Source organism: Dendrobates tinctorius, unplaced genomic scaffold (assembly GCF_039654945.1).
Source record: "Dendrobates tinctorius isolate UK_male_01 unplaced genomic scaffold, ASM3965494v1 ptg000039l, whole genome shotgun sequence".
NCBI lineage: Eukaryota > Metazoa > Chordata > Amphibia > Anura > Dendrobatidae > Dendrobates > Dendrobates tinctorius.
The window spans coordinates 12,922,848-12,943,933 of record NW_027361707.1 but is presented as its reverse complement, the minus strand read 5'-3'; the positions used below and the strand labels follow the sequence as shown (position 1 = coordinate 12,943,933).

The window sequence follows — 21,086 nt, the reverse complement described above, 5'->3', positions numbered from 1 at the left end:
ATGCTGAGATTGGAATAAAAAAGTGCTGATCGGCACTGCCCTATAGTGTAAAATTGGTCTGAGTGCTATCCAATAAAATATCAGATAGCGCTCTGCAGTGTTTTATGATTGTGTGAGTGAGTTCCATATACTGCAAAAATAATTAATTGTGCCCAAGTAGCAATGTCACCATAAAGTGCTGAAATAATACCAAGACATAGTGAGCAACAACATAGTGCTAAACAAATAGAGTTGCTGGCATCTCCTCCAGTAGTGTAACAGCATAAGTGGCACCCACTGAGGCTGGCCCTGTAAGAACAGAATTATTACGGCTTACCTCCATCCTCGTTGCGTTGGGCATTGCATTTGGCTGATTGGAAAGACTGGACCCACTACTTTTGCAGATATTATTTACAATCGATGTACTTCCTAGAAACATACATGTAAAGCCATTGGTTTCTATTATAGACGTATTGAACATTTGTGAACAGTAATTACTTTACCTTAGTGGGGTCGTTGGACAATTTCTATATTTGTTTTATTTTACCCTGTTCAACCTTCTTATGGGGGGGGGTATGTTGGAATATCACATTGGTGGATTTTGGAAATTCAGACAGAAAGTGATTTTAATGTAGGTTCCAAAGGTTTTTAGAAAGTGCCTGGACCATTTTTGGCCATGCTCAGATGATGGCACAACTTTAGTAAGAAAGCCCTTTGATTTAAATGGCAATATAACCCAGTAAGGACATTTTCTGAGCTGTGCTGAATAGGTTTAATACACATATTTTTGGAAATTGGCAGAAGTCAGAGTCATTAGACTCGATACGTACATATCCCAATGAAACATTACATTTTAGAAAAATCTATTTAATGGTAAGAGTGGTCACACTGCCAAAAGTACCACTACCTGGTTTAAAAACAACAGTATCACTATGCTTGATTGACCAGCAAACTCCCCTGACCTTAACCCTATAGAGAATCTATGGAGTATTGTCAAGAGGAAGATGAGAGACACCAGACCCAACAATGCAGACGAGCTGAAGGCTGCTATCAAAGCAACCTGGGCTTCCATAACCCCTCAGCAGTGCCACAGTAATTGATGTCAAAGGAGCCCCAACCAAGTACTGAGTGCATTTACTGAACATACATTTCAGTAGGCCAACATTTCGGATTTTAAAATCAATCATTTTTCAAGCTGGTGTTATAAAGTATTCTAATTTACTGAGATACTGACTTTTGGGTTTTCATTGGCTGTAAGCCATAATCATCAACATTAACAGAAATAAACACGTGAAATAGATCACTCTGTGTGTAATGACTCTATATAATATATGAGATTCACTTTTTGTATTGAAGAACTGAAAGAAATTAAATTTTTGATGATATTCTAATTTTTTGAGAAGCACCCGTACATTAAGCAAAAACAAACAAAATAATAATCTGCTTTAACCCTCTTGCTAATTCATCTGTATACTGTGTGATTTCCAGGGATATTCAGTCCTTTACATTGTGTTGTCAGCCAGTATAATACTATTCAAATTCTCTGCTAATGACGTCGTATTTCGAATTTGTTCAAATAAGTTTTGTAAACCTTTAAAAAAAAAATCTTACGTAGACAAATGCTTTGATTTACATCACCATTCACTTGACAAATACGTTTTTGTGGTTTTAAACTTCGGTTCACAGCTGGACCTAAAATAATACAAAAAAAAACTGTTCTAAAAAGAATAGTCTGAATATTATTAATCTGTCATATCTGCACCTTTCTCTATAATTATAGCCTATAAAAAGCAAAACAAAGATGTTACATTATTATTATTATATTTACACATTTATTGCATTTTCTATTTTAACATGCAGAATTTTAAATTTATATAAATTTATTTCATTATGCTTGATTCACTAATTCTCCACCCAAAACTTCCGTCTTCTCCAAATTGCATTTTAATATATTGTAATATTATGCGTTATGCAAAATTGTTTTGCAATTTGCTTCTGTGTAAATTAAGCAAAATGATGCCATTTTTCTCAACAATTAAACGGCTACAAAATGTAAAAAAAAAAAAAATAAAACTCCCCTCTTCAGCCACTCCCCTACTCAACGCCACTCATCCGGCCTCCATTGCATCTTCAAATCGGTGTCGGCAGCTGTGAATTCCCTGTGCCTCAGTCACTTGGTGGAGATTTCTGCGCTTGTGTCCATAAGGGTTGTGGCCCACGCTGACACGAATGATGTCACCATGTATGACACGACCTTTGCGGGCACGTGCGCAGAACCCTCCTGGGCCCAGTAAACCCTGAATTCTTGGAACAGTATCTGAGGCCTGGGAATGCCACAGCTGCTGACACTGATCTGATCTTGTATTGGCAGGACGCAAACTCGTAAGCGGAGGGCATGTTCAGCCAATCTGCTTGACTGAAGTGGTGGTCGGTGTCCTAGACGATAAGCAAAACAGCCCAATTATATAAATCCATCTGTTCTTGAAAAATGAAGAGGATTTTTAAGAAGCTTGAAACTGCAAACTTGCTTGTTTTTACGAACACTTTGCTATTTTAACCATTATTTTTCTTGAGACAGCCCTTTTAACCTCTTCACACCATGGCCATTTTCCATTTTCGTTTTTTTACTCCCCTTCTTCCAAGAGCCATAACTTTTTTATCTTTCCGTCAATCTAGCCGTACGAAAGCTTGTCTTTTGCGGGACGAGTTGTACTTTGGAATGGCACCATTGATTTTTACCATACAGTGTATTTAAATACCAAACATGTACAGTTTACTTTTCATTTAAGTGGTGAAAAAAAATTATGAAATTTGTATGAAAAAAGTTTATACGTTCGTTACCATTTTCCGTGACTCGTAGTGTTTCCATTTTTCAGGACTTGGGGCTGGGTGATGGCTTATTTTTTGTGCTCTGAGCTGATGTTTTTATTGATACCATTTTGGGGTGGATACGATGTTTTGAAAGCCTCATTGCATTTTATTGCAATGATGCGGCGAACAAAATAACATAATTCTGGTGTTTTGATTTTTTTTCTCGTTACGCAGAAATTTTATTTTTTTTTACATTTTGATAGATTGGACATTTCAGAATACTACGATACCAAATGTGTGTATTTTTTTTCTAATTGTTTTATTTTCAATGGGGCAAAAGGGGTGATTTGAACTTTTATGTTTTGTTTTTTCATATTTCTAAAAACTTTTTTTTCACTTTTTACTTTATTTAATAGTTCCCTTAGGAGACTTGAAGCTGAGATTATCTGATCAATTGTGTTTTACATAGCAGGGCTTCAACCTTGCACAAATGACGACCTCCTATAAAAGCCGGCCATGAGCCTCTTAATAATCTTACAGCTAAAAGTGGAAGGAATCAAAATCAAATTTACCCTTGTGTGCTCTGTTTTTCTACAATACTTTGTGGAGGAGCTGTCATTTCTCATGAAGTCTAGATATATATGGCGTGTTTGGCAAATTGCTGTGGGCATGCTATGTGATTTGTGCAGAGATCATTGTACAGGGAGGGAGACAAGGTGAGCTGTGAAATCACATACTGTGAATGGTGGATCCTGTGTTAACTTTATATAGCATTCCTGCCTGTGATAAGATGAATTCTGGAAAATGATGTTTTCAAGATGGAATATATCACCCTATTTGACTCATAGTGTCAGTGCACGGACCCCGAACAGACTTCTCCCGTAAGTCTGTGTTACTGCTGGGGTTCGGAAGCATGAACAAAGCTTGTTGAAAGGCCTGCAGCACAGCCAATCAACAAGCTTTTCCTGTGTTGGCGCTTTTGGCACCATCATAGCCATGTCAAGTAATGGCATGGCTGTGTTTGGTCAGTGCACTGTGTAAAAAGAAAAAAAGATCTGGGGTCTTCTCTATTCAATACAAGTGCTGTTAAAGTTGACAGCTTGACAGCGGAGGCTAAGTGCCAGAATTGGCTCATCTAATAGATGCACCATTTCTAGGGTGGCTGAGCGCTAATGTCATTAGTCTGGTAGGGGGCCCACATCCATGGCCTCTTCCCAGCCTAATAACATCAGCCCGCAGCTGTCTGTTTAAACTTTGCTGGTTATTAAAAATAGGGGTCACCCTATGCCGTTTTTTAAATTGTTTAAATAAATAATTTAAAAAAAAAAGAGCATGGGGTCTCCTCTATTTTTGATAACCAGCCAAACTAAAGCAGACAGCTGAAGGCTAATGGTAGTAGGCTGGGATGGAGCCATGGATATTGCCCCTCTCCCAAACTAATAGCATCAGCCCTCAGCTGCCCCAGAAATGGTGCATCCATTAGATTTGCCTGGCTCTTTCGGCTTTCCCTGGTGAGTTGACAAGTGGGGGAATATTTTGGGGTTAATGTCAGTTTTGTAATTTCAGCTGACATCAAGCCCAGGGGTTAGTAATGGAAAGGCATCTATTAGACACCCCTATTACTAACTCCATAGTGAAAGGTAATAAAGACACACACAAATCAAAGTCCTTTAATTGCACAAAATGCTCCCTAACAACTACTCTCTTTTTGTCATGTATTAACATAAAAATAAAAAATCAAAGTAACCCTCACCTGTCTGCCAATAATTCATATTGCTGTTGTCTCAGGATGAGCCTCACCTCTGCTACATCTTTTTGCATTGCTGAACTGTGACATCATTAATGTGATCGCTCAGCAAGACAGTCAGATAACACTGAGCTGAGCATGAGAACACAACTGTGTGTAACTGGGGGCAACCTTAATTACATCACCACTGGTAGGTACCTTGCCTTAGCGGGCCCCTGTCGGCGTGTCTGGCCCTACGGGCCTGGGCCTTGGTCTCCAGATTCCTCTCCTCCGTTACCCTCCGCTGGGAGTCACACTCTTCCTGCTCCTTTTCCCACTTAAGCGCCAGCTGTTGGTTATATTCCTCCCAGCTAAGGACTTCCACCATCTCTCCCTTTTGATCTACTCCATGGAACCCAATTAAATTCATCCCCAGGTATGCCCAGTGGCACACCACTTTCTCTGCATATACCTCCCTGGGCAGAATCGTGGGCTGGAGGGGAGCCTCTAGATCATCCACCATACCTGAGGACTGGTCCCATTCTAGATGAGTACAAACCCGGCCGGGTTCGTGGACTGGCGGCGCGGTAATTGGGCCTATTAAATGCGCCTTCTCTGCTGAGATCAGGGGCCACCAGATAGGACGCAGCTTCACCTTCAGGGCTGCTTTCCACCTGGACACTGACTGCAGGAGTTGGTTGCTGAGCTCCTCTACTTCCACCTCCAGGAGCTCTGAGTCCGCTGCAGGCAGCTGATGATGATCTTTCTCCCGTGGGCTGGGGGAGCCCCTGGCTTCCACCCCACGCTCTGGGTATCCACCACTCGCCATCTTGCCTGCCGAGTCCTTTTCTGCATGCAGATGCTGTTCCTGTTCTCTCCTTCATGAGTGGGGTTTCTTTTTTCTTCTTTTACCGCCATCCCAGATCAGGAGGCGTATCTCGCTGGCTGATTGACAAGTTCTTAAAGCACAGAAGTATCTACTGTGGGTAGGCATAATTTTTGCGCTCTTGGACTGGTACCACCCACGATGACATGCCTCCCAGCACGCCGCTTGTTACCACAATGGCAGTGATTTTACAGTTCAATTAGGTCTATGGCACACAAGACCCAGCAATGCCAGGCTCCGCAATCCTGTTCATGACGCCAAAATGGAGCGCCCGCTAGAGCCGGGGGTTCTCGGTACCGGGCCGGTTCTTAAGGGGATGAGTCACAGCAGCAGTGACCCGGTCCGTGGCCCTGGGCATCCAATGAAAATGATTATAAAAGGGGAAATAAATTTTATAAGAGATGATTCGTGATGCCACCTGTGGTACTCAGCAAATAAGGTGTTAGCCGACGCTGCAGGATCAGTCCGCTGGGACAGTTGTTGATGCAGCAGAGGTGGTTCAGCTCTCCACAGGCAGAGCTATTCTGCAGGGTAGTGATAGTGTTAAAGATGGTGGTGGTTGTAGTGCAGGGCAGATGACACAGCAATAAATAGAGGACACAGCAGTGTTCGCAGGTTTTACTCACAGTTCTGATGTTACAATCCCCAGCCAGGGTGTGCTGTGTCCTCAGGGTCAGTGGTCCAGACAGCTCTCAGGTAGCTTGGGGTGCATGTTGCCAGGGCTCCCTTAAATGTTCCTTTCCTGGCTGTCTCACTACGCTGGCTACCACCTCTCCTGCCCTGCGTCTTCACACACAGTTTCCCGAGCCAGCAGACTTGGATCTTTTCGGGCGACGTTGGTCAGACCCTGGATCCTATATGTCTGCCTTTTCCGCAAATGTGTTGGATGTCGCTGCAGCACTTGCAGATACTGCAAAGTCCAATTTCCTAGCTGAGTCCTTAGTTTCTCCTCTTGTTTTGGGGCCGGCCCCCTAACTGCGACCTGGTCCCTCCACCGACCACACCGGTGGATGTGGGCCCCAAGGATGGACTGCTCACTCTCCGTGCCCCTAAGACCTCTTCTTCCTCTCCTCCTTTAGAGTGTCTCTCTCTTTTGTCCTTCACTTCTCTCTCTCTCTGTAGTCTGGGGAAAAGCTGCTCTCAGCTTTAGCCCCCCCTGTAGACTGTCTCTCTGGTCTCTCAGACCACTGCCTAGCACACTCTGACTCCTCCCTTCTCCCACTTTCTCCACCCACACCCTCTACCTAGTCCCTCCTGGCACCTGAGTGGTCTGATGTTGGATCAAAGTGTGTGAGTCCTTGCAGAGCCCCTTCTTACCTGAGAGCAGAGTACCACACCTCTGGATGAAGTGCAGTACCCTGTGGTGACTGAGACCGCAGGGGAGCCACACACACACTGCCGCGTTCTCACTCTCAGCTCAATTTGAGCTGGTTGCTGGGCTGAGTTGTAACATTATTGATGTCACCACTCAGCAATGCAACCATATGAAGCAGAGTTGGTGCTCATTGTGGGACATCAGAATTAAGGATTATCAACAGACAATTGTCATTGGACTTGAAAAAGCTAACATCAAAACCATTACTCCACTTGCCATTGCAAAAGGGCAAGTGGGAAGAGCTGAAGATAAGTGCCAGAATTTGCCCATTTAGTGGATGTCTATCCATAGCCCCTTCCCAGCCTATTAATATCAGCCTGCAGCGGTCTGTTTAGCCTTTACTGGTTATTAAATATTTGCTGAATATTTTTAAATATTTTTTGGGTAGTTCCCCCATTTTAATATCCAGTAATAGTCAGGTAAGGCTATGCAAACAGCTGTCAGCTGATATTAGTAGGCTAGGAACCTTTACGGATATTGACCCTTTCCAAGAATCATAATCATAACACTAGCCCCAGGCTATCTGCTTTCGGTCAGCTGGTTAGTAAAAATAAGAGGGATCACATTTTTTACTTTTATTAATCTATTAGGTAAATACATGTACAGTAAGCTACATAAGCCCTGCACTATTTATCTCACTGTCACTGACATATTTCTTACTATGCACTTACGCTGCCTGGTGAATACTCTCATCAGCCTATGCCTACTCTCGCTGGTATCAGCGAGAACAGACATATACTGATGAGAGTAGTAATCATCATTCAACGCCTGACTAGGAGTAATCTTTTCACCGCCGGTCACACCTGTGTGACAGGGTGGGTACCACAGCACTGTGCCCGCTAAGGTCAGTAACGCTACCGCTGATCAAAGCCGGTGTTTCCTGTGCACACAGATGACACAAATATTTGGACCCCTCATTTGAATGGGGTAATGGTTCAGGATCGAGTTCTGGTATCGTTTTGGTACCTGAAGCAAATTTTTTATAATCTTCGACTGAACCTGACAGACCTGAACATCCATGTGTTCGCCCATGTCTAATACTGATATGCATAACTGGAAAAAATCACTGAAAGTTCTTGAAAAATGTTTAAAAAAATTGGTTTAAACAAGCCGTGTCATTTTTTGGTAATACCTTCACTTTAAGTGTTCCTTTAAAGTAAACCTGTCAGCCGGCGCCATTTTGATGAAGTTACTTCCCCCACAAGTGACCCCATTTTGGAAACTAGACCCCCCCAAAGAACTTATCTGGATATGTGGTGAGCACTTTGAACCTCCAAGGGCTTCACAGAAGTTTATAATGTACAGCCGTACAATTCAAAAAATCATATTTTTTCCACAAAAATGATCTTTTCACCCCCAATTTTTATTTTCCCAAGGGTAATAGGACCCCAAAAGTTATTGTGCAATTTGTCCTGAGTACACTGATACCCCATATGTGGGGATAATCCACTATTTAGGCGCATGGCAGAGCTCGGAAAGGGAAGCAGCGCCATTTGACTTTTTTGGCTGGAATTGAGATCAGACACCATGTCGCTTTTGGAAAGCCCCTGATGTGCCAAAAGAGTGGAAACCCCCCAATTCTAACTCCAACCCTAACCCCAACACACCACTAACCCTAGCCTTAACCCTAACCATAGCCCTAACCCTAGCCCTAATGGCAAAATGGAAATAAATACATAATTTTTTATTTTATTATTTTTCCCTAACTAAGGGGGTGATAATGGGGGGTTTGATTTACTATTTATGGCGGTTTTTATGTTTGGCAGCTGTCACACGCTAAAAGACGCTTTTTATTGTAAAAATAGTTTTTGCATCACCACATATTGAGAGCTATAATTTTTCCGTATTTTGACCCACCGAGTCATGTGAGGTCTTATTTTTTGCGGGACAAGTTGACGTTTTTATTCGCATGATTTTTGGGCACGTGACATTTTTTGTTTGCTTTTTGTTCCGATTTTTGGGACGCAGAATGAACAAAAACCAGCGTTTCATGAATTTCTTTTGGGGGGTGCGTTTATACCATTATGCGTGCGGTAAAATTGATAAAGTGCTTTTATTCTTTGGGTCAGTACGGTTACAGCGATACCTCACTTATGTCTTTTTTTATGTTTTGGCGCTTTTATGCAATGAAAACAATTTTATATAAAAAATAATTATTTTTGCATTGCTTTATTCTGCGAGCTATAACTTTTTTATTTTTTTGCTGATGATGCTGTGTGGTAGCTCGTTTTTTGCGGGACAAGATGACGTTTTCAGTGGTACTATGGTTATTCATATCCGTCTTTTTGATTGCGCGTTATTGCACTTTTTGTTCGGCGGTATGATGATAAAGCATTATTTTTTGCTTCATTTTTTATTTTTTAAGGGGTTCAATAAAGGGGTTAACTAGTGGGACAGTTTTATAGGGTGGGTATTTACGGACGCGGCGATACCAAATATGTGTACTTTTATTGTTTGTTTTTTTTATTTAAAAAAATGAATTTATTAGGGAATATTTTTTTTTTAAATTTATTTAGCGATTTTTTAAATAAATTATTTTACACTTTTTTTTTAAACATAGTGATTATCACAGCTGACACCTGGCCGCGATCAGCGGTGCTCCCCCCGTGAGCGCCGCTGATCGCGCTAGACGTACTCTTCCGTCCTTGGGACTTAGGTCCCAGGTCACATGGAAGGAATAGTACGTCTAATGTAGGAAAGGGGTTAAAGGAGTTTTTTTTCCCAATAATGTAAGTTATTCCATTTTTAATATTAACATGCTAATGACTGGTGGTCTGATTCCTGGCACCTACTGTACACCAAACATGATTCACAGACTGTTGGGGAAAATTTACAATCTTTAAGATAACTTTGAAAAATGTATTTAACATATAAAAAACTATGAAGTAGCAGAAGAATCAATAACAATTATCTTGTTTTCTTAACCTTTAATTTTTGTCACGGTCCTGTTAAGGTCGGCGTGCAGCCACCGCTGGGCAAGGACTCACCCACACTGCAGAGGGGCCCGGGGTCAGACACGGCCAGCTAGTTCTGGCAAACAGGACCTGGAGAAGCTAAAGTCAGTGAGCAGTGAAGGACCTACGGTCATGTGACCGCAAGGGGCGGGGCTTAGAGTCCTGCTGTCAGAGATAGGCAGAACACTAATACAGGAATTCCCAAAGTCAGACAAACCGGGTCATACACAGAGATAACAGTAAAGTACCAGGGATGAGAGAATGGAGAGTCGGGGCCAAGCAGGGGTCAAAACCAAACAGACATAGAAGGTACCAAGCAGAATCCAACAAGCAGTATCCAGAGAACAGGCCGAGTCATACACCAAGTTATCAGGCAAACAAGAACACAGCACAAACACACTCAGGGGTCGCCACACAATGCAAAGGGCGAAAGTATAACTGACGGGGATGGGAGCGTCCTGAGGCTATAAGAAGCCTCCCCCAGAACCAGGGAGAGGCCACAATCATAAGCCCCAGGTGTGCAGGTAAGCCTGCACTGGGATCACAACCTTTAACCCCAGAAATGCCAGTCATCAGCACTGGTTCCAGACATTAACCCCACGTGTGCGAGTCAAACCCGCACTGATATCATGACAATTTTATCTGGAAACTCTAGATTGAAAATATATTTCGTTAATGTGATGAATGGGAGTCCTTATTGAAAAATGTATATGTTTTTGTTAAATTTGTTCTAAAATTATTCTAATATGCCAAAAATAAAGAATAATTCAAAATGGTCTAATTTATTATCTCTTTAAAATAAAAGTGAATTTTTTTTAAATAAAATTATTTAATAAAACTCTTTAAAACTAATTATTTCTGTGTAAACACATTGGATAAAATCTGGCAAGAGAATTAGAAATTAAGGAATAATATTTTTAAAAAGTGATCTTAAGTAAATGTTTAAATGACAGAGTGAATCAATTGATATAATAACTGAATCAAGATCTTTATTGCTATAATAACTTGACGTGATACCTCTGGTGGGCTGTGAGTTTATATCCCATGTTTTTCTGCTGCTCCAGGTAGACTAAAAATATAAAAAAATAATATTCTCACTTATCATCAGCAACGACTGATCATGCATTATATGCAAATCTGACATTTTAGTCTTTTTCTAAGATGACTGTATACTCAAAATTTCTTTTTTTTTATCTTTTAAATGAAAGAACATATAAGAAATCCTGGAAAAGATTTCATATCAAATCTCTATGAATAAACCCTATGACCATCTACCTGATACAAGTGAATAAAGTGGAAGAAACCTAACACTCCAAATTTGAGATCCAGCCAGTAAAAATAAAACTCTGTCTATATAAACCTTTCATACAAAAGGTTTATTGTGTATTTGCTTCCTAAATGCAGAGTTAAAAGGAACGTGTCATCATTTTTTTTGCTCACGAGCCCTGCCCATCAACATCAAAGATCATGTGAACAGGGTTCCTACAACCCCATTATATCCTCAGAGGGTCCCCTGCACACTTCCAAAAATGTGCTTTGTATATGTCCTGCACTGTATGTAAATTTAGCGGTCCAGTCCGATTGGTGTCTACAGATTGTTATCCCGTGCCACCCTGATACCTTCAAACACCACCTTTTCTCTCTGGATGTACATGAATGACATCTCTATGTCACCCACATAGTGTCCAAAGTCTCACGCCTGCGCAGTGGAATCAGACCAGTGGCACAAACTCAAGTCACTAGCTCCCTGGCTATTCAATAGGGCAGAGTGAGGCCCGCCTACGCAGCTCTCTGATTCTACTGCACAGGTGCAAGACTTCAGGCACTGTGTGGATAACGTAGACATGTCATCCAATCACAGCCAGAGAGAAGAGACCGCATTTGAAAGGACCGGTGCGGCGTAATCGCAATTTGGAAACACCCCATAATTTTATATGCATGACATGCATAAAACACATTTTTGGAGGTAGAACCTAAAATAGAAGCAAAATGAGCAAATGCTCTGTTAGTAAGTAAATTGCAATAGTACATGTAAATAACATAGGGTACCCAGATAACATTGATTTGATCAAAAAAGTGTAAAAGCCATCCTACCACGACAAGGAGTACCCCAATCGGGACAGTACCTAAGGGCCCCGTCACACATAGCAATCTCGCTAGCGAGATCGCTGCTGAGTCACAACTTTTGTGACCCAACAGCGATCTCACCAGCGAGATCGTTGTGTGTGACAGCGATCAGCGACCGGCCCCCCTGCCGGTATCGCTGATCGCTGCAAGAGACCTCTGGACATTTTTTTCGTCGCTGATCTCCCGCTGGCCAGCACGCATCGCTGCGTGTGACAGGCGGGAGACCAGCGATCAGCTGTAAAATAATAAAAAAAATAAAAAATATTGTTATTATTCTCACCTTCAGGCATCCCGTGCAGTCTTCCCGCCTCTCTCCTCGCTCCCGGTCCCAGTAATCTTTTGCAAGAATGACCGCGAGACTTCACGATCCCGCGAGAACGGATGTCATCGCGGTAATTCTCGCAAAGGATTACTGGGATCGGAGCGTGGAGAGAGGCAGGATGGCTATGCGGGACGTCGGAAGGTGAGAATAACAATATTTTAATTCTATTTTTTTTTTTAACATGGATCCATGGCATCAGCGCTAACGAACACAGCGATGCCGCGTGCGCGGCGTCACTGTGCTAATCGCTGGTGAAGCTGTTTGACAGCTCACCAGTGATCACATAGCGACTTACCAGCGATCCTGACACGTTGATATCATTGTCGGGATCGCTGGTAAGTCGCTATGTGTGACTCCAGCTTATCTCTTGTTGTTCACCTCACATTGAGTCAGCAGATGTAAAAATCTATAAGGGCAGAGTAGTTCCTGGGTCCCAACTGTTCAGACACCCTGGAAAGCTATATAAAAAAAATGAACAGTCCAAAAAAGGGAGTCACACCCTTGTTTGTACAATGTGCAAAAAAACAAACTAAAACCAAAAAAATTGAGCCAGAGCATATGTTGGCATAAGTGCAATGAATAGGTGTACATTCACTCTGTGGCCATTTAGGAAGCAGAACCTGAGATAAAAACAAAATGAGAAAATATCCTGTAGTAATAAAACATCTAAAGAAAAAGTCTTGGATGAATAATCCTGTTCCTTCATTTTAGAGATCAGTGTGAGATTTAACACCCAAGATCACAACTTTTGGAATATCTCTATGAGATGTCAAAAGTTTTCTAAAACTACAGTTAAACTTTAAACTATGAATAAAAATAGAAATAAGCAGAATGAAATAATAAAGGCTCGTGTTAGACTGGAAAAGGGGAGTTTTGTACAAAGTTGATTTTAACTTAAATTAGGATTTTAGTAACTGGAAAAAGTTCAATACTTATGTCAAGTTCTGCCATATTATAAATGCAAAGCTTCCCTAAACTTAAGGCCTGTTTCACACATACGTTTTTGATGTCAGTTGCAATCTGCGAAAATGGCGGAAAACAGATCCGTCTCCGCTCTCACATCAACGTGTGCCACCGGACCGTTGTTTTGACAGGGGAGAGAGAGAGAGAGAATTTTTCACGATCCCGGAACGGCATTCAGGGTTAACAATGTTCCCGGAGAAAAGCTGCCGGACCTGCGCAGTTGAAAATAGTGGACCATCAACAAAATAAAACATTGCAGAGTCCGTCATATTGGCAGATCCGTCAAAAAACGGGTGTGACGGACGACCGTCAGTCAAGATCCGCCACTAATGTAAGTCTATGGGGGAAAAAAACAGATCCGCCTCTTTTTTGGTGGATCTGTTTTTTTCAGAAATTGGCGGATTTTGACTGACGCCAAAAAACTGATGTGTGAAACAGGCTTAAGGGGCAACTTTTCTCCTTGCAGACAGTGGCTAATCAGTGTAGAGAGGCAATACAATGTTCCTCTGGGTATTTAAATATGCAATTTGCCTTTTCAGAAGGAACAGGACTTGATCTCTAGCAAAGAGTATTGGATATAGCAATCTTAAAAGTCAATATCCTAATAGTCAATATCATCCTGGGGAAAATATTGACATCAAAATATTTGATTCCAGTTTCCTCCAACTCAGCCCATAAGCTTCTACCTTGGACACATACAAAATATTATTGAAAGCTTTTTTTTTTTTCAATTCTACAAAATTTTAATCTGATAACAGATTCTCTGCAAATCACGTCTAATTTTCCCTTCACTGAATTACTTTATTACTGTACACGCTTACATTCTGTTCACAGTCATCGTAGTTAACAGGTGTAGATCTTGGCGGCGGAATTGTATCTTTAAAATTTGCCATGCTTAACATTCTGTGGTCTGGAAGAAAATTCAAAGGGTAATTTCCAAAATAGAAGCTTTAAAACCCTTAAAACATTAATTATACACTAAAGAATAGTACAGTATATAATAATCTATATTTATATTTCCAAATCGAAGGCAATTTTTCCCCCAATGCTCTTAAAACAAATCCGTAGAAATACTTACCTTACCAAATCTGTTGTTGCTTCTCTGGTTCATAATCAATCTCTTTCCACTCCAACAACATTGTGTAACAAGACAAGCAGTGATTTGATGCAGTAGTAAGGGTGCTTTCACTTTGCGTCTAGTGGCCTAGTCTGGCCATACGTTCGAACCCCTCTACAATGCAGGATTCAGGTGTATGCGTCAACGGGGCCATAGACTGTAATGTAATAGACTCCGTCTGAGTGTCAGCCACTCGTAGGCCTATGTAATAATGGTGGGAGCTGATGGATTGCTCCCTGACATTCAAAGGTTAAATGTATTTGATCCCCATGTATGTGAAAAAGGTATTACACTCACTGGGGATGCAGTTAGCTGGGATGGAGTTAGCTGTAGTGGCCGGCCCACTTTGGGATGGGGAACTGAGTGCTAGTGTCAAGTGTAGGAAGTGACAGACAATGAGTGGGAGGGCAGCAGTAGAGTAACAAAGTAGTACTAAGGCTGCTAGGGACAGCATGAGCCTAATACTTGGGGCAGTGGATTGCCGCAAATACCCTTCCGTTTGATTTCATCTAATGGCCTGGGGCAACCTCGAGATGGACTTCAAGGGCCTGGGACACAGTCTGCTTGTGAAGCTACCGGGAAAGATAGACTCAGACTACATGAGGTGGAAGGTATTGCAATCCAGATATACTGCTAGAAGTGAGGAAGATCTCCAAGGCCTAGGAAAGCCAGAGAAGGAGATATGCCACCTATACCGAGAACCAGAGCTGAAGTTGTGTCGGTACCTGTGGGAAAGATAACCTGTTGGGCCTTATCCATTGAATCTGCTTGTAAATAATATACAGACTGCCATTCACAAAGTAAAAGTTTGGTTTTTATAAACTATGAGTCTCCTGGATTAATTGCTGCCCTGATTCCAGAAGAAGGATTCCTTGAGCCAGAAGAGGCCGACAGGCCAGATGTAAGTGGAAAGCACCACATACTTAGCCACACACCGGGACGGAGACACACCTTGTGAGTGGGGAGGCGCTCATAGCAATCCAGCAGTGACAACCGTAGAGGTCTGCTTGAGACCTCTAGTAGTCATGCCAACTGATCACATGACGGGGTCTCCGATGGGTGGGATTTCCAGGGCGCTTGCCGTAAGTGCACCTTAAATGCTGTTGTCAGATATAGACAGCAGTATTTAACTATTAAACAGCCATGGGTGGATCCTGATTCCACCCTCAGCTGTTAGAGGCAAATGTCAGCTGTTCAAAACAGCTGACATGTGCCAGAAAAGATGTGGGCTAAGCACCAGAGCCCACATCAAAGGGAGGGAGTTCAACATCAGCATACTATTGTGCCCGATGTCTGAAAGGGGTTAAAGAAGTTGTCCACTACTTGGGCAACCCCTTTTCAATCCCTATGTTTCAACCGGGTAAAATAACACCTATACTCACCTCCGGTGCCTTTCCAGAGGTTTCAGCACTGACACTCCCAGGGATTGCATTGGCCTGATGTAAAAATGTTATGGAATGGAACACCACAGCTCTGTACACTGTTTAGTGACCGTTCCCAGGTACAGTACATTAAGGGATGAACTGGCAGAGCACGCAACTTTAAGGCATAACCATGCATATTTACTCCACCCAACCTGGTATGGAGACTGTGGTTCTTTCCTTGAGATGGAGACATTGCAGATAATTCCGTCTAAAGGCCCCATCACACACAGCGATCTCGCTAGCGAGATCACTGATTTTGTGACACCACAGCGATCTCGCCAGCGAGATCGCTGTGTGTGATGGACATCAGCAACTGGCCCCCACGCCGGGTATCGCTGATAGTGCTTGATCGGCCTGGGCCATTTTCTCATCGCTGGTCTCCCGCTGACCAGCGAGCATCGCTGCGTGTGGCAGCGAGAGACCAGCGATCAGCGAAGCTGGACGCTGGTTTCTAATGTAAACATTGGGTATCCAAGAGCTGCGGCTCTTGGATACCCGCTGTTTACCTTGGAAACTGGCATACACGCTGGTCTCCAAGGTAAACAGCGGGTATCATGGAGCCGTGCGGCTCTTAGATACCCGATGTTTACCTTGGAAACCAGTGTGTACGCCGATTTCCAAGGTAAACAGCGGGTATCCAAGAGCCGCGACTCCTGGATACCCGATGTTTACATTAGAAACCAGCTTGCTCGCTGGTCCTGATCGATGGAGGGGCTGTCTATGTGACAGCTCACCAGCAATCAGCCTAACGATGTCCCAGCAATCCCATCCACGTCGGATCGTTGGTGGGATCGCTGGGACATCGTTATGTGTAACGGGGCCTTTAGACGTTGGTGGATAAAGATTTTAAATCTAATAAAAAAAGTTTTTTTTAATTAAACTAGATAATAGCAAAATATTGAACGGTTTAATACCTCTGACTGATCTTGTCTCCTTCAAATAAGACTTTTGTATCTGTGAAGGAAACTGAAAGATAATATAATAGTAGAATAGACATGTAGTCAAACCATTCTAATAGGTAGTGGCTTTTATAACATTTTCCATTTCTTCATTGATGTTTTTCTTTTTTAACTTTACTTAAAGGGTTAATCCCATCTTCTTGGAGGGATATTGTCAGATAGCACTTGTAAATACTAGCATTTTTTTCATTTTACTGCTTGTTAAAATTCTCAGCTATTTTCGAGATATTAACATTTTTCCTTTATTTTGTTTATAGTTTGCTGCTTTGGAGACCGACCACAGCTGCTAGACAGCAGAACACACAATACTTACATACTTTTCCTATTAGGTTTATATCTGGCCAGGATTGCTAAAGCACACTTTGGAACCGTTTAAACGCTGTTTTAGGGCGAAACGGCCTTTGTCAGCTCTCTGCACACTCCTGCTCTCACTCCCCCAGCCAGAATGTTTCACATGTGCCAATAAAGCAGCAAGTTTTTTCTTCACTAGCCCGGTGAGTGTGGTCCTTCTTTTCTCAATTTGACTATGGATATCACTGTGGTTTCCTAAGGATGAGCACCTGTGACTGAAGGCAAACCGGCAGCATGATAACAGATTACAGCTTGGACTCACCATGGTAATAGCGGTGCCATCTGTGTTTTCTTTTGTATTTTATAAAGCACACTTTAGCCTACCAATCCCGGCCACCTTTCAGTGGTGGTCAATTTTCTAGTCAACAAGTTGTAAAGAAAAAAGTGTTAATATCTCAAGAACGGCTGCAAATTTTCCTGTTAAATACCAGCAAAAGAAAATCCCAAATTTTGCAATTATCCATAAAGCTTAATGCTAGATTCACATGTCCTTTCCTGCAAGACAGCTTGTCAGCAGTCTCATTTTCATCACAGACAGGAATTACAATGAAATGTCATACCTCTATGTATAGTAGATAACACAGAATACGCCATTTACAATGTCACATCTCACAGCTGGGGCTTAAAGTATTTGCAGGGCAGGCACCGTCTGTGGTGGTATGTGACGGCGCCTGCCCTGCAAATACTTTAAGCCCCAGCTGGGACTTCTATTCACTTTGCTTTGGTTCACTCCTGGCTCATCTTAGCCATCCTTACTTTTGCCTAAGTGAGGTTTGATAAAGATCCATGATCGGGTCGAAACGTTACCTCATTATCTCGTCATACCTTTCTGTGGTTGAATTTAATAAATGTTTTCACTTGCATTCGAGAAAATCACTTTTTTGAGTGCGGCTGTTTTTCTTGTATGATTATTTTCTGGACTTGATCCAGGTTCAGCCAGCACCTCACCTACCAGACAGTGGGCATCATTTCTTAAATTTGCTCTCTTTGAAATGAAAACAAATGATAAATAAAGGAGTTTTTATGACTTGTTTACCCCTTCAGAGCACAAAAAACATCAAGTGTAGCTTAGTTCTACCAACTATTGCAGCTCAGTCCCATTCACATTCTTAGGACTGAAATGCAGTGGAGGCACAGTGTCCTTTGAACAAAAAAGTATGCCTTAGTAAATAATGAAGGGACTGTAGCTTTTCTCATTCTACTGATCGGCTAAGAGTTGGGCCTTAACCAATAAAATATTGGTGGCCTTTTCTAAGGATGAGCAATTTATGGAAAATCCATTTAATACATAAAATAATATTGGCCTCTTGGTTACCTGTGGTCTTGCAGCTATTGTACTTCTAGAATCATGATGGCCAGCAGGATTTAATAGCAGGCTGTTAAAAATCTGGTTATTCATTTCTGTACAGAAAAATCTTTTATCTGGAACATGAAAATAACCATCATTTACCAAATGTATAACATAAAATTGTAAAAATGCAGGAATTTATATATCTAGGGTGCTCCTTCCTCATGGCCACTAGAGTTTCCAGCTGTAGGACCCCCTGTAATAAGTAAGTTATCCCATTATACATTTCAGCATATAAATCCTTTGTGCTAATTGTGTGGTCCAGCCACCAGTCCACATTTCAGCATATCAATCCTTTGTGCTAATTGTGTCTTCCAGCCACCAGTCCACATTTCAGCATCTAAATCCTAAGTGCTAATTGCGTGATCCAGCCACCAGTCTACATTTCAGCATATAAATCACTTGTGGTAATTCTGTGGTCCAGCCACACTATCTCAGCAAATAAACGCGGATTGTAAATTTAGTGATAGGTGACTGACAGGTCCAGGCCTAAGGTTGTGAAACAGCTGGTTAACAGAGAGGAAGGGTACATCCAATATGAGTGGGGAAAAAGCAAGGTCATGGTGGAAGGGGAATAGGCTTGGTGTTCGTGGTGTATGTCGGGTAGGTGGTAATGTAACTGAAAACTCTACTCAACAAACACCAGTTCGTCTTTTCCAAAGACAACTGAAAACTTCTGTTACTGGACGTTACTGTTACTTTACTGCCTTACTTTGGCAGCCGCACAGCAGTATGCCTTGTAGATGAGGGCCAGAAAGAGCATGCGCTCCAGTGAATTGTAAGTGCTGCATCAAATGACCTATCCTCTTCTTCCTCCACCTTAACATCACACACAGTACAGTCCTCAGAGGTGGCACCAAAATTATCCTTGCTTCTCCCTGTGTCAAAACTCTCCAACCGCCCATCTGACTGTGGGGAACCACAGATGAGCAAGTCTGCAGAGCTGTTCACACATTCTCATCCATTCACATGAGAGGTCAGCTCCAAAGATTCACAGACGGAATAGGAGGAAAGCATTTGCACCAATGCCCAAAATTTTTTTCAGTTGTTTCCGGGGTCAGACGAAGTAGGGTCAGAGCAGAATCCAGACCCTCATCACCAGGCGTTAATCCCCACAGGCAGAGGATCCTGATGAGAGTCAGATACCTGAGGCACATGTGAAGTGTACTGTGCCATCGGGGGAGGAAGAGGAGGTTGACTCTTAGAGCAAGGAGTGGGAGAACAGAAAGGAAGATGATGAGGTAGTAGATTCCACTTAGTATGAACCCAGAGGCACACAGCTGAGTAGCTCAGCAAAAGGAGGCAGAGGAGGATGAAGATGTAGAGGTTATGTTGTGGTTTCCTGTACAGACACGGAGTGATGCAATCATGACAAGCACTGCATTCTCAGCCACAACTCTGGCTGTGGCCAACAGCAGTCATGGGTCTGTAGTTCTCTGGGACAGCAAAAGCTGCCTAGCCTGTGTATTTTTTGAGACTGCAAAGAATGACCCAACTAGTTATCTGCCAACTTTGAACAAAAATGACTCATAAGAAGCAAAAATTCCAATAATTTGACTACTACATGCATGAACCTGTACATTCGCGATCAACATGAATTAGTCTGGGAATCTCTCTGCACTAAAATGCGGCCTAGCGAGTCTCACCAACCACCGGCTGCCCCATCAACTGCATCTACTGCTTCTTCTTCCTCTGTCACCATGGCAAACTGTTCTCACAGAGGTCTCCAGCCACAGAACTTCCACTTCTTTGCCTGCTACAGTTGGGGTGAGTGAAAGCCCATTAATTGTTATGGAAGTGGACATGCCTGTTGTTTTTGACCATTATTAGACACAAATGTCTGAAAGAGTGGATTTCACCCGACACATGGACGGGCAAGCATGGCCAGGGACGTTGCAGGAAGTTTTGGACTGTTGTCACACAAGCGAGTGCCATGAGAGGGTGGATTACAGCAAACGTGGGGGGACTATGGTACCAGACAAACTGTCAGTGAAGGTGCAGGATATGAGAAACAAATGGAGGAGGACGAGGAGGAAGAGCTGATGGTCGAGCAACAGTCAGGAGAGGAATAAGATAATGATCCCCTCTCTGTTGTCCGTGGTTGGAATGAGGGGACGGAGAAAGCAAGCTTGAATGTTACCCTACCATCAACACAACATAGACTTGGACCTTATAGAAGAACCCAACACATGAGTGCCTTCTTGCTGCACTATCTGCAACATGATGCTCATATTGTTATATTTAGAAATAGTGCTGACTACAGGGTTGCCACTCTGTTAGATCCACGGTACAAGAGTAAATTTTGCCAGATGCTTCCCCACATGCTGATGTGTTGACATATGCTTTTAGACAATCTTAAGACTGGTTTTCACCAAGACAGCAGTGAGGCACACAGTGTGCTTCATAGTTCTAAACTTCCAATCTTGGAAACATCAAATTGTCAAGGCAAAAACATTAGCGGCTGCAGTGTAAATGGTATAACCAATTTCTGTGAGTTGTTTCACACATTTTTTAGACCATCCTGTGCATCAGTAGAACAGAGTACAAGCCTGACACATAGTGAACGACTGGAGAGGATAGTTTCCATCCAGCCAGATGGGACTCAGTTGTGACGCCTCATTGGCCGAACAATCCACACTATAAAGTAGACCTTTCAACAGCTGGCGAATGAGAGGTTGAAGGTGTCGAGTATGGAATCTGCCAACTCCGCACAACTGGATCAGGTGCATCACTTGGAGTCCGAG

At 42.5% G+C, this 21,086-nt stretch overlaps 1 protein-coding gene across 1 annotated transcript in view; it reads right to left on the bottom strand.

Moving 5' to 3' along the window:
- The window catches only part of CLNK (cytokine dependent hematopoietic cell linker), a 102,607-nt gene that overhangs the window by 27,801 nt on the left and 53,720 nt on the right, over positions 1-21,086 (bottom strand). Inside the window, exons 4-9 of the mRNA XM_073574741.1 lie at positions 18,310-18,416; positions 16,599-16,650; positions 13,965-14,053; positions 10,749-10,800; positions 1,591-1,671; positions 317-408 (exon numbers count right to left, since the gene is read on the bottom strand). Coding sequence (XP_073430842.1) covers positions 317-408; positions 1,591-1,671; positions 10,749-10,800; positions 13,965-14,053; positions 16,599-16,650; positions 18,310-18,416 — 473 coding nt within the window. The remainder of the gene's footprint in view (positions 1-316; positions 409-1,590; positions 1,672-10,748; positions 10,801-13,964; positions 14,054-16,598; positions 16,651-18,309; positions 18,417-21,086) is intronic.